At 44.6% G+C, this 13,289-nt stretch overlaps 3 protein-coding genes across 4 annotated transcripts; 2 read left to right on the forward strand and 1 right to left on the reverse strand.

Annotated features, from left to right (window-relative positions):
- The first annotated feature begins 1,137 nt into the window (after positions 1 to 1,137).
- LOC117901595 (serine/threonine-protein kinase TBK1) lies at positions 1,138 to 3,731 on the forward strand. Of its 2 annotated transcripts, XM_034812407.1 has the most exons (6): positions 1,138 to 1,295; positions 1,371 to 2,397; positions 2,453 to 2,732; positions 2,796 to 2,868; positions 2,921 to 3,045; positions 3,108 to 3,731. In XM_034812407.1, exons 1-6 carry the CDS (start codon positions 1,212 to 1,214, stop codon positions 3,676 to 3,678), a joined length of 2,160 nt encoding a protein of 719 aa, XP_034668298.1. In that variant the 5' UTR covers positions 1,138 to 1,211; the 3' UTR covers positions 3,679 to 3,731. The 2 variants fall into 2 exon arrangements, with proteins under 2 accessions (XP_034668298.1, XP_034668299.1); XM_034812408.1 differs by lacking the exons at positions 2,921 to 3,045; positions 3,108 to 3,731 and having other exon boundaries at positions 2,453 to 2,736.
- A 614-nt stretch (positions 3,732 to 4,345) lies between these two features.
- LOC117901390 (E3 ubiquitin-protein ligase SP1) lies at positions 4,346 to 6,094 on the forward strand. Its single transcript, XM_034812124.1, has 2 exons — positions 4,346 to 4,394; positions 4,488 to 6,094. Exon 2 carries the CDS (start codon positions 4,526 to 4,528, stop codon positions 5,321 to 5,323), a length of 798 nt encoding a protein of 265 aa, XP_034668015.1. The 5' UTR covers positions 4,346 to 4,394; positions 4,488 to 4,525; the 3' UTR covers positions 5,324 to 6,094.
- A 2,813-nt stretch (positions 6,095 to 8,907) lies between these two features.
- LOC117901389 (probable nuclear hormone receptor HR38) lies at positions 8,908 to 13,011 on the reverse strand. Its single transcript, XM_034812123.1, has 4 exons — positions 12,857 to 13,011; positions 10,930 to 12,108; positions 9,354 to 10,440; positions 8,908 to 9,284 (listed from the first exon to the last, which is right to left on the reverse strand). Exons 1-4 carry the CDS (start codon positions 12,875 to 12,877, stop codon positions 9,028 to 9,030), a joined length of 2,544 nt encoding a protein of 847 aa, XP_034668014.1. The 5' UTR covers positions 12,878 to 13,011; the 3' UTR covers positions 8,908 to 9,027.
- Positions 13,012 to 13,289: the final 278 nt, after the last annotated feature.

Genomic DNA, 13,289 nt, shown 5'->3' on the forward strand with positions numbered 1-13,289 from the left:
TGCTTTTCCTTTGGTGGCTCTAACTGTTCAGATTCACTAACACTATGCGTTTTAGCATCATTATTATTATAATTATTATTATTTAATTGATTATTTGGCACTTGGTCGGCCGATTCGCTATCTAGCTCGCGCTTTTCATTAGCAGCTAAATTCAATTCACTAGCGGGAACCGCACTAATATATTCACTATGGCTATTTACACTATGCGGAGGCGCTGGTGCCGCCTCCAAGACTTTGCCAGCATGCACTGACGTGTCCCTCCTGCCAGAGGCAGCCGCCGCCACCCCCTTGGCTTTTATGGGCTTTTCACTAGTTCTTGGCCGATTGCCATAATCAGACTCCACCAGGGGCTTCCTAGCTACCGCCTCTGGAAGTGCTTCTGTCGTGGCAGGCACCTTTTTCACTGTTCTATCGGGTGGTGGCTCCGGCGTCACTGTGGCTGGTTTTGGTGGCGCCTCGGGCTGATGTCGGATCTGGGCGCTGGCTTGTGCCGCTACAGCCGCCGCAGCTGTGGCTGCATCTGCATCTGCGCCACCCCCTCCATCACCACTCTTTGTTTCCGCATCTGCTGCAGCCACATTGTCGTATAGCCAGAAACAGCAGCTGCAATTGGAAACAGGAACTCGAATTAGTGAAACGATCTTTCAATTTCCCCTCAGTCTCACGCTTTCTTACCTTAGTAGTAAATTTATGTACATGAAGCGCACTAAATGCAGTCGTATGTGCATTTTATAAGCTAGCTTTTATCTATTTTAATGTAACTAATTTTTCGCGATTTTTCTTCCCGATTTTCGCACAGTCGCTGTTCACGGCCTCAAACGAAATTCCTAAGTTACCCAAGTGTCTGCCGGCTATTAAGACTGATAGTAGTGACGTCTTTTTTATAACATTTGATAACATTAAGCTACTTAATTTTGCCGTATTCTTAAAAATAATAATAAATTAAAACTCAACGCGCACGTAAAACAACAAAAAATCAGCGGTGTGCAATGTGTGAACAGAAATCTATCGATTGGCTTATCGCACTAAAACATCGTTATATCGATCGTTTTCCATAATTTTTCACAGCTGACGCTAAGGAGTTCCGTTTATCGCACAAAAATACCGAAATCGACTTATAGACATATCAATCAATTGCTATCCCTACAGCAGAAAATTCGTAGATTCCGATGCAGAAAAACAAAGAAATTGTATAAAAACAAATAGAAAACATGTCGTTTCTGCGTGGCTCGGTGAGCTATGTGTGGTGCACCACCAGCGTGCTGGGCAAGGGCGCCACCGGCTCAGTTTTTCAGGTGAGAATGCGTCACTCCACTCCCATTGACCACTTTTCCTATTGTTTGACCCCCATTTTCCGCCATCTCACGCAGGGAGTCAACAAGATTACGGGCGAATCGGTGGCCGTGAAGACCTTCAATCCGTACAGCCATATGCGACCGGCGGATGTCCAGATGCGCGAATTCGAGGCGCTTAAGAAGGTGAACCACGAGAACATTGTCAAGCTGCTGGCCATCGAGGAGGATCAGGAGGGACGTGGCAAGGTGATTGTCATGGAGCTGTGCACCGGCGGCAGCCTGTTCAACATACTGGACGACCCAGAGAACTGCTACGGCCTGCCCGAACACGAATTCCTGCTGGTCCTGGAGCATCTCTGTGCGGGCATGAAGCATCTGCGAGACAACAAATTGGTTCATCGCGATCTCAAGCCCGGCAACATAATGAAATTCATATCGGAGGATGGCCAAACCATCTACAAGCTGACGGACTTTGGTGCTGCCCGCGAACTGGAGGACAATCAGCCCTTTGCCTCGCTCTACGGCACCGAGGAGTATCTGCATCCCGATCTGTACGAGCGCGCTGTGCTGCGCAAGTCCATCCAGCGCTCGTTCACCGCCAATGTGGATCTCTGGTCGATTGGTGTGACGCTCTACCACGTGGCCACGGGCAATCTGCCCTTCCGACCCTTTGGCGGTCGCAAAAATCGCGAGACAATGCATCAAATCACCACCAAGAAGGCTTCGGGTGTCATCTCCGGCACTCAGCTCTCGGAGAATGGACCCATTGAGTGGTCCACAACGCTGCCGCCGCATGCGCATCTCTCGCAGGGTCTGAAGACGCTCGTGACGCCGCTGCTGGCTGGCCTGCTGGAGGAGAATCGCGAAAAGACTTGGTCCTTTGATAGATTCTTCCACGAGGTGACACTCATCTTGCGCAAGCGGGTCATTCACGTGTTCTACACAAATCGTACCAGTTCCGTGGAGGTGTTCCTCGAGCCTGAGGAGCAGATTGACAACTTTCGGGAGCGCATCTTCCTACAGACGGAGGTGCCGCTGGAGAAGCAAATTCTGTTGTTCAACAACGAGCATTTGGAGAAGAAGGTTACACCCCGCACCATTGGTAGGCAGAAAACCTGCTCTTGGTTTGCATTTTCTCTAAGAAATTTCCCTCACAGCTAAAGCGTTTCCCGCCACAACGACAGAGCAGCCCATTTTCCTCTACAGCAACGATGATAACAATGTGCAGCTGCCGCAGCAATTGGATTTGCCCAAGTTTCCAGTGTTTCCCCCGAACGTGTCCGTGGAGAACGATGCCAGCCTGGCCAAGGCAGCCTGCAGCGTCGGACACGAGTGCAAGCGACGCGTGGACATCTTCACCTCCATGGATATACTCATCAAGAAGGGCGTGGAGCATTTCGTGGAGATGTTAATTACAACAATTACGCTGCTAAGGAAGTGAGTCAAGATTGCGTCTTTTGGTTGTGCTTTATTTTATGTCTTCTCTTGATTCTTTTGCAGAAAAACTGAGAGCTTTGACAACCTTTTGTCCACAGTGATTGATTATGCGGATGTGGTCCAAAGCACAGCCAAGGTGGGTGATGGCTAATTCATGGCCTTCAGCTAATTTTTCATCTGTTCCGCAGACCAAGGGCGATCAGGAGCTGAAGAACCTGCTGAAGACCTTAAAAAATGTCAAGAACGACTTCGATGGCGCCGCGGATGTCATCTCGCAAATGCACAAGCATTTTGTGCAAGACGATGAGCTCAAGTGAGTGGCAGACTAAAGCTTACCCGTCAAAATATAACCAAGGATATTCCTCTTCCATTTAGCGACCAATGGGCCTCGTCGATGCATGGCAAAAAGTGCCCCTGCCGAACGCGTGCCAGCGCCCAGGCCAAGTATCTTGTGGAGCGACTGCGCGACTCGTGGCAGCATTTGCTGCGTGATCGTGCCACACGCACACTCACCTACAACGACGAGCAGTTCCATGCGCTGGAGAAGATCAAAGTGGATCACAATGGCAAGCGGCTGAAGGCGTTGCTCTTGGACAATGTGAATCCAGCGGTGGCCCAGATAGCCGAGTGCCTGGCGGACTGGTATAAGCTGGCGCAAACGGTGTACCTAAAGACACAGATACTCGAGAAGGATGTCAGGGATTGCGAGCGTAAGCTAAATGGCATACGGGATGAGCTCTATCACATCAAAACAGAACAGAATCTGGATGGGGACACAAACACAATGCACAACAATATACAGCTGCTGAAGCTCAAGGAGCGGAACACGCTGCGCGAGATGCAGCAGCAGCAGCATGAGGTGATGGCTGTCATGAGGAAAAACAGCGAATTAATCACTTTTCTGAGCAAATTGGGCATCGCAAATGGCAGCCTGGAGGCAAGTTAGCTTTAAATATTTAACAAAGAGACTTAATATACATAAACTATAAGACTACATTAAATACATGCTCATAATGGCAGAGTTTTTATTGGTTTTTTAAGCATATTTGAGAGCATTTTCTTATAAGAACAAATTATTTTAGCAGCTAACAAAAAATTGACACGATAAATTCCCATTACTGAAGGGGAACAATGTCCCTTATCCAAGACACACACCACAGCACCTTTGACAATTTCGTGGGGTGGACGAAACGGTAAACCGTTTTGTAATTTTCACATAGACAATGATTAGACGGATAAGCTTAATATTCACAAAAACAATTATCTCAGACGGCTTAACTTAAGCTTCAGGGTGCTTTCGTGTGAGAGAATGTTCTAAAGAGCTTCAATGAAAAGCAACATTAGAAAAAGATTTACGAACACAAATGAAAAATTCAAACACAAATTTGTAAAATAAAAGATCATAAGGTATACAGTCCAATAAAAAGGAGTATTTATAATAAACCACATTTATTCTTCAATCGTATTCAATTATTGTTTCAGTGTTAAAAGTCTTTGCAAGCTAGTATTATCAAATAGAACATCAACATCGACGAATATGACTTAAGACGACGGTATAATTTTAAAACGAGATGGTATTCTTTTGAGGGTCTGATGGTATATTTGATCGATAATTCCGCAGTCACACAGGCGTCAATGTTTTGATTTTTGTTTTGTTTGAATTTTTTTTTTTGGTATTTAATCGCTGACGCGATATTGGATGGTCGCACGACGATGAGTCCGCATTGACCAGGTACTTCAGTTCGTTGTTTGAATTTTGTTAAAATTTGATTTTGTTCATATGAAATTAAGTCATGCTATACTTGCTGGATCAACTGGCCAATGTCATAAATGCAATTGCGAACGTCGTGTACTACTTTCTGTGGGGCAGCTGTTTCATTGGCTACTGCCTTGTGGAGGGAAGTATCCGCGCCTGGCATTTCATGAAATGCACCGGCTGCGAGCTCGATCGCTGTTACAACCGGCTGCTCAACAGCGTCTTGGATGTGGTGGACTACTTCCAGGGCGGCACACGTGATGGCTTGCTGAATACAAGAGATTTCTTTCTATCCTGCGTCTCTTTCTTTTGTGGCCTGCTGGAGGGCCTGGGCACAGTGGTACTGTGGCTGCTAATGCTGCTACCGCGTGCAATTATCACCATTCTCGACTATGTACTGGCCTTTGTGGTGGACACGATTCTGGCCCGCGGCTGGCGTCTAGTCTACAGCCTGTTCCATCTGTCGATTGGCGTCGCCCTGCTGCTCGTTCTCTACGTGTTCCGTCGCTACGTGTACCTGCTGCTCATCTACCTACTGCAGCGGACCCGCACAGAGCTCAGACGGAAAACGCTGGGCGCTTATCTGTGGACAGCACACCAGCTAAGCCGAATGTGGAGAGTTGGTGCCAAGCCGGCCATCAACGCTGGAGTTACACCCAGCAGCGGCGCCTGTGTGGTGTGCATGGAGCGTCGCACCAACATTGTAATCCTGCCCTGCCGTCACCTGTGCCTATGCACAGAGTGCTCTGAGCAGATGCAAAGGTACATAGACTTGAGCTCCGCTTGTCCCATTTGCCGCGAGTCCATTGATGGCTATCTGCGTGTGTATGTTTAACGGTACATCGGTAGTGGTGCTAAAAACTGTACGTGTCGCCAGCGTAGCGGCAGCGCCTGCACAACCCAATGGACCACAAGACGAGAGTAAAGCGAAACTATCGCAAAATGCTCGTAAACGGACTTGGAAATAATGCAAATCTATTTATAGATAGAAACAGAATTTTATCATTTCTATCTATAAAAGATTTATCATTTATATTATTAAAACGATTTTTATAATTTCCAAGTGCCGTGCCGAGCCCTAGTTTATGCCTAAGACTGCTAATTCGAATTCGAAGCCTCAATTTTCTAGTCATAAGTCATAAGTTAATATATATCCAAAGATGTAGCACAAAAGGCAATATAAATCCTAAGAAAAGACTCAGGAATAAGACTAGATTAAGGAAATAAAGTCCAAACAGAGATAATGTTTTCACAAACACTTTCCAGTTAGCAATTAAATTGATTTAGTTGTTTTATTTCAAACCAATTAAAATATACGATTTGTGTTTTGTATACATTTATGTAAATACGTTTTGGTTTGTATATAACTAATTTGTTTTTTAAAAGACAGATATAGAAAAAATGTTTCTTTTGTGTTTATTATTTTGTAGGCTTACGCTTTTATTTTTTAAATATATATAAATGTAATTCGAAATGAAATGATTTGCTTTGCAGAGTTAATTGAATTGCCCGATATACATTGTATCTACATATATCATAACATTCATATGCATATTGTTTGTTTTTTGGATACTTAAGACTTGAATGAAACGTTCAAATTAGCATACAAATAAAAGATAAACAACGGGGCACATGTCTGTACTCAACTATATAGCATATACCCACATTTTATCGTATATATATATCTGTTTTAACTGTATACTTATAGCATCTTTAGGTATCTCTCTTTTGCTAATAGTAGGCGCACAATTAGGTTTTCATTTTTTAGCATAGCTTAAGTTACTTATGCATCTCTGTTGTGTGTGGGTCTCTATCTGAGGGTGTATCAATTATGTATAACATTATCTTTCGAAAAACCATCTAATTAAATTTACTTTGTGCCAATTTGTTGTTTGGATAAAGCTTTATGCGCTGCTATTAGCTTAAATCTGAACTCTTATATGATAAAATATATACATAAACATCTATCTGCTGTGTATATATATTTCAAAATATACATTTACATTTTTATAGCAATGTTTCAAAAGTTGTTTACTTTCATTTAAAATCGTTTTTTATCGAAAAATTTCACGTTTTACGGTTGGTTGTAACTTTATCTCAAAAATATGAAATTCACCATGCGATATAAAATTACAAAAAGAACAATTAACCCAAAAAATATGTATATGTTATGTTCCGGTTATGGCTTTAAATATTTGTGCCAGAATGAACTTGTAAAAGTTGTAATTTCTTTTCTCTATTCAAAATATATCTGTATATAGTCGTAGTATGTATGAAAGGTTTCAAGTAGGTTTTTCTTTCTTTTGTGTAGGTACAAAGTAGGTTTCCTATAACTAGTATATATCATATATATATGTATTATGTGGTGCATTGTTTGTAACGGCTATAAAATGGCATCATTTTGTGGGTTTCGAACCCGAACCTAACTTACGTCGCTCTTATTGGTCACCTAACTTGTTCCTTTTTGTGTTTTAATCCTGTTTTATTCCCGCTTTCCTAACCGTTACAAGTTTCAGTTTTTTTGTAGTTTTTAGTTTTTAGTTTGTAGTTTTCTTGTTTTAGTTATAGTTTATTCAAAGTGCTTTATGTCCTTACGAATTATTGCTCTACATATCTAAAACTTGTCAACTTTGTCATGCAAAATTTAATGTAAATGTTTTTATGTATAAATGTAAGTGTATATGTATCTATGTATAGCTTCAGCTTAGCCGCATGCAGATCATGGTTTATGCTTAGTTTTATCTTCTCCTTCCTAAAGATTCGTACAAAATCTAGTTGTCTCGTCTGCAATAATTTATTAATGATCTATCTAAATTGTATAGTTAGAGTATGGGCATGCCAATAGAAGGTTTCTGCTTTTTTCTGTGCACTCGAAAGCTTGAAGAGATATGTTGATTCATATTCATGCAATTTAGTTATAAAAGTCTTGAATTTTACACATAGAAAAACGGGGGGTTTTCCTTTAATACAAAACATTAATTTGGAAATTGTTTCATCTGCTTAAGGCTGTTGTATGTACTTTATAATATTATTTTTTGCTAGCTAGGGATCGTTATTTTTTGTTTGTTTTGTTTTGTTATCAAAGAAAAAGTTGTACGTATAAAATAAACCATACAAAAGTTAGACATAAAAATATATATATGTATAGTATCTATGTATATGTACTGTATGTATATTTATGCATGTATTTGTATATGTATTATAGACACATATTTAGAGTTCAATGCCAATCTATCACAAAATCACATAGAGGGGGGTTTTCCTATCGAAATAACACACATATATAAGTAGAGAGTGAACAAATGAATCGATCGATCGATCGATAGATAGAGAGAGAGATAATCCATTCGATCCATTTGCCTTTTCTTTGAGAACTCAGTTTTGGAGTGGCTAAGATTAAGTAAGGTTTCACATTTTGTATAGTTTTTTATCGGTACAGATACGGGGGAATACTTAGTTTATATGCCTAGAGATTAACAGTTAGATTTCTATACTTATTTTTGCTAGATTTGTGTGTTTGTGTGCAACTCTCTGTGTCAGACACAATCATCACAAAAAGGTACTTAAACTCTCATTTGTGCACTGGTTGAGTGCCCATCGATAACTTGAACCAAAAAGTTGAACTAAAATGCTATTCCTAAGTCTAACTCTAACTCTATGGCTAAACTGTAACCCTAAATGTGGGTCAAGTTTTAGCACACTTATTGTAGAATTTACACAAATACTTGGTTGGGGGTTTATGGGGGGCTTTATCTTAGCTAGAGGGCAAGCATGGCATTGCTACATGATATGATAGTTGATTTACCACAAATTCTAAACTGATTCGAAACTCTAAAGAGAAAGGCAAGAGAATTGCAGCAGCAATATTCAGAAAGTATCCAATTGATGGCCATTCAACTATTTCTTAGTTTTAGTTTGAGTTACTCTGGAGGGAACTCCTTCTAAGGGCGCTTCTCTATATAAACTACAAATTATAATCCTACAAATCTAATTGTGTAACGCTTAAAACAATTGACTAGAAGTTAGCAAAAATAAAAGGCAAGAGTGTCCGTTCGGTGTCCGTTTGGTGTCCGTCTGAATGTTGAGCAAGAAGCTTTGAGTTGAGTTGAGTCGGCAAAAGGGTTGAGATTGGGAGAAAAGTGTTTCCATTGAAGTACCAGCTTGGACTTGTGCCGAGTGCGTGCCTGCCTATTGATTTTGACAGTTGAAATTAAACAATTTGAACAATTAACGTCAACAAGTTGTAATTTCCTTGGCGCTGACACGAAGTCACGAAGGAGCCGAGCCGAGCCAGCCATGGTATGGACTTCTTCAAATATTCATGTACGTAATTATCCAATGGATGGCCTGTCTATCCTCGAACTATCGATATGGCTGTCTGGCTGCATACTTGCACTGGGCCTTAGTTTTTTGTTTAGATTTATTTATTGGGGGGTTTTCTACTAAAGCTAGTTATGGTTTACCTAGTTCTTAGTGGCTGTAACTTAGTTTCTATGTTGAAGGAAGCAATGTTGTGTTGTGTTGTGGTTTTTGGACTGCCTAGAAGGGCAATGTGGTGACGAACATGTTCTCGATGAGTGCTGGCGCTGGCACCAGATCCTCCAGCTTCAAGTAGAAAATGCGCTGCAGTCCCTGAACGCTGAGGGAGCGCAGCTCTGGAAGTTTGCCCAGCAGTCGGCTGAAGTAGTGTTGCTTCTTTTGGGCCTCGGCATTGTAGGTGACATGATCGCGCAGACTGCCAATGATTTTCATCTGCAGCTGCTCCACTTTCTTGGGCTCACGCAGGCCATGGCGTTCTAGGGGGAACAAGGGAATTTATTTCTTAGTAAAGGATTCTCTGTGGGTTCTTAGTGTTTCTGCCTTACCTGTGATCAATGTGAGTGCGCAGAGACACGCAAACGCTGATATGTCAATCTCCAGACTGTGCAAACTTCGACTAAAGTCCAGGATGTCGTTCAGCCACTCGCCAAACGATCGCTGGCACTGACTGCGATGCAGCACCGTGCCATTGCAGAAGATCATTTTGGTGTCGTCGCTGCGTGCGCGATAGGACAGCCGCAGCACGAACAACTCCAGGGAGGCGGACTGAAAGAGCAGCTCCTGATCGTCGGGCGTGAGATCCAAGTAGCCGGGTATCTTCTCCGCAAACTGCTTGATGACATCCACCGAACTGGTCAGCAGATGATAGAACTGCTGCACCTTGTCCGCCTCACTCATCGATGGCTCCTCGTAGTGGGTGTAGTCCAGGCATGAAGGATCGGGCGTCGTGTCCACATGACTTCGCACTAAAGCAGTTATCAGCGAAATGGGTGGCGATGGGGGCGACTCTTGTGGGGATTTCGGCTTGGAGGGCAGCCGTCCACGGCGTCCTTTCAGGGAATCCGTGCGCACCACTTCCTTGACCATGCCCACGACCAGACACTTCTGGAAGCGACAGAACTGACATCGATTGCGTCGCCGCTTGTCCACGGGGCACATCTTGTCCGCCAGGCACACATACTTGGAGCCCTTCTGCACGGTGCGCTTGAAGAATCCCTTGCAGCCCTCGCAGGTGCGCACTCCGTAATGCTGGCAGGCGGCGGTGTCCCCGCAAACGGCACACAGCTGGGAGGCCGCCTGGAGCAGTCGTCCCGCCTGGAGATCTGCCCCAGCCGCACTCGCCGGCGAACTGGCCGCCGAATTGGGCGCCGAACTCAGCTGCAGCGGATGTGCATGGGCGTGATGCCGCTGTCCCAGCGTAATTTTGGCCAGCTTGGGGCTCTGGGCGGAGCTGCCCGCGGGAGAGACTGTACGCTGCACGGGCAGCGAGGAACGACGCACGGGCGTTGGCCCCACAGAAGCGGAAATGGAAGCTGCTGCCGCTGCCTCCACAGCAGCTGTGGCCGCTGCCAGTTCCGAAATGGTGGGAAAGGTGGGCAACGAGTAGCGTTCGCCATTGTGTGAGTTGTAGTTCTGCGGGGGATAAAAGAGAGAGAGAGAATACAAGATTGGATTAGTTGTAAGAAAGGAGAGAAAAGATGGGGCTGTGTGCCTAAAATCGCTCGTTGGGCTTGCTAATGTTAACTGCTAATCGATTTTAAATTTTAGGATGATCTCGGAGATTAGTTTTAGGATAATTTTTATTCGTACAACAAAAAGCGACTAAGCGTGGCATGGTTAGAGCTTACAAATCTAAAAATATAATTACGCTTGCATGTGTGAGCACGCATGAAGTTGGACGTGCATTAGTGTACGTGTGCGAGCTGAGCTTTGCAAAGCGCGCTCTCTGTGGATCTTGAGCAAACTTTCAAGAGAGCCAGCAGCCGCTCTCTTCGTCAAATGTACAGCAAATAAGTATGAATGTCCAAGGGCTTAAGTAAATTTATGATCCATCATTTCATAAATTTCAATCGCTCTCTTCTGTTTTTCTTATATATTTCACCATTTCTCTTTTGTACTCACATGATAGTTGGGTTGCTGCTGCTGTTGTTGTTGCTGCTGTCCGTAGAAATTATCTGAGGCGGAAACCCCGTTATACTCGTAGAGCGAGCTTGCCGATGAGCTTGGCGATAGATTGGCGCTTGCATTCACCGCATTAAAGTGTCCGTGGTAGTTGTAGCCACTGCTTCCCCCGTTGTTGTTGTTGCTGCCGCTGCTGCTGCTGTTGGGATGCGGATGGGAGTGCGACATCTGCGACTGTGTCTGCAGCGTGTGCAGCTGCTGGAGCTGGGCGGGAGCAGGAGCCGGACTGGCGTTCCAGCCCGACATAACTTCGGCGGCACTCGTCAGCGGGAAGCAGTCCTCGTCCATTTTGAGTGTCAGCACTTGGTCAGTGGGCGTGGCTGCGGCCGTGGATGAGGAGGATGCCTGCTGGGGACTGCTGCCGCTGCTGCTGTTGTACTTGAGGGAGTAGGTCTCCTGGAAGCTGGGCAGGCTGCTGCCACAGGACAGTGGCCCACCGATGGGCGAGATCAGCTGGATTTGGCCGGAACCGGATTGTTGCTGGGAGAGCTGCTGCAGGGGCTGCTGCTGCTGTTGTTGCTGCTGCTGTTGGGCGTGAAGGGCGATGGCTGGATCACTGCTGGAGCGTAGGCTGAGCAGACAGAGCTGTTGCTCCTGCTCGGAGCTGAGCTGCTGCTCGGGAATGGAGGAGAGTCGCTTGTCGCGCAGGCACGTGAGCTTCGTGAGATTCTCAATGGAGCTGGTGAGATCCTCGCCGGAGGGATTATCCGGATAGCCGCTGGTCGTTGGCGACAGCAGCGAGTTGTTCGAGTCCGAGGGGAAGAAGAGATCCGAGAAGAGTTCACTGTGCGATCCGGCCACGTCGTTCAGGTTGCTAATCAACTGATCCTCCTCATGGGAGAGCAGTGATTCGGTTTTCAGCAGGTGTTGTTGTTGTTGGGTATTGAGGATCTGCTGCTGCTGATGTTGCTGCTGCTGCTGAAGATGTTGCTGCTGCTGCTGCAAATGTTGCTGCTGATGTTGCTGCAGATGCTGCTGCTGGAGATGTTGCTGCTGCTGCAAATGTTGCTGCTGCTGTAGATGATGATGTCCCGCTGCAGCGGTTACCGACGACGTTGTAGTCGTCGTCGCGGATTGCGTGGAGAAATTATCAAAGGGCGACAGTGAACTAAAGGAGCTCTGCAACGATAGACAGTCGACAGTCGACTAAATAAGTAACTGGATAATAGCTTATAAAAGTACTTCGTCTATGTCTGCTCTTATGGATTGGCGGAGTCCAAACTTTCCCTCAGGACATGCGCATTTCCTAGAGCAACTCCCATTGGTTCGGCTATGCCAAGAGCCCACCCTTAAGCCTAACGCTGGAAAAACTCTTTCGAATGTTTTCCTAATTGGTTATGGTTTTATGATTTTTCCAAACACACAACAATGCCAGTGTTTCCCCCTAACAATGGACATCTAATTGTTTGCTTTGTGGCTGCTTATGGGGTGTGGTGTGGTGTTGACTCCACTTAACTCTTCGCAGCTGGCAATTATCGTTGCCATTCATCTGCGCGTATGGACATGACCAATTTGCATAACATTTTTGCACACTTTACGCTCAGGATGTTTGGGTTTTTCTCTTAAATAGATATCCCAGCGGGAGATGAAATTGGAAGGGTGTAAATAAATATAAATATTATGAGTGGAGGATTTCCCTTTTTTAGCACTAATTAAATGTTAAATGGAAGCAGGTCTTCTTCAAATATTTTATGGCTAAAAACTAAAAGCTTTGATTCCCTTTTTGTAGCAATAATTAAATGTTAAAAGGAGACAATTCTTCAGCTATTTTTCGTTTTTCCTTCATTTTCTTCCCCCTCATTTGCTGCCTATTTATGACATTTTCCCATGATATTCCTGCACATATTTTTGCTATCTATAAACTTACATTGGGTTGCAAAAGTAACATGCTTGTTGTCGCTGGGTTATTAAGCCTCACTTGGCTGATTTTTGTGGTATGGATTGCTGCTGCTGCTGCTGTTGTTGCAGTTGCTGTTGCTGTTGTTACTCCTGTTGTTGCTGCTGCTGCTGTTGATGTTGCTGCAACTGCAATTGTTGCTGCTGCAGATGTTGCTGTCGTTGCAGGAGCTTCTGTTGCTGTTGCTGCTGTTGTGCTGTCAGTGTTGCTGTCAGTTTTCCCGATTTTACGCTCAACAAGAAGTTTCGACTTGCGGGGCGACGGCTGCTGACTGGCTGTTGAGGCTGCTCCTCCTCCTGCGTTTATTGCTGCTGCTGCACCTGCAATTAGGATACCAAAAAGAGAAAAGGAAAAGGTCTTTTTAGCAATTTAGAATCTCTCTGCTCGAAAGTGAAGCCAGGCG

Source organism: Drosophila subobscura, chromosome U (assembly GCF_008121235.1).
Source record: "Drosophila subobscura isolate 14011-0131.10 chromosome U, UCBerk_Dsub_1.0, whole genome shotgun sequence".
Taxonomy (NCBI): Eukaryota; Metazoa; Arthropoda; class Insecta; order Diptera; family Drosophilidae; genus Drosophila; species Drosophila subobscura.

Coding starts and splice junctions, on each gene's coding strand:
- LOC117901390 (XM_034812124.1), top strand. CDS start 4,526: ATGCTATACTTGCTGGATCAACTGGCCAATGTCATAAATGCAATTGCG.
- LOC117901595 (XM_034812407.1), top strand. CDS start 1,212: ATGTCGTTTCTGCGTGGCTCGGTGAGCTATGTGTGGTGCACCACCAGC. Junction 1,296..1,370: donor CCACCGGCTCAGTTTTTCAG/GTGAGAATGCGT, acceptor CATCTCACGCAG/GGAGTCAACAAGATTACGGG. Junction 2,869..2,920: donor TGGTCCAAAGCACAGCCAAG/GTGGGTGATGGC, acceptor TCTGTTCCGCAG/ACCAAGGGCGATCAGGAGCT.
- LOC117901389 (XM_034812123.1), bottom strand. CDS start 12,877: ATGTTACTTTTGCAACCCAAT. Junction 10,441..10,929: donor AGCAGCAACCCAACTATCAT/GTGAGTACAAAA, acceptor TATCCCCCGCAG/AACTACAACTCACACAATGG. Junction 9,285..9,353: donor CGCACTCACATTGATCACAG/GTAAGGCAGAAA, acceptor TGTTCCCCCTAG/AACGCCATGGCCTGCGTGAG.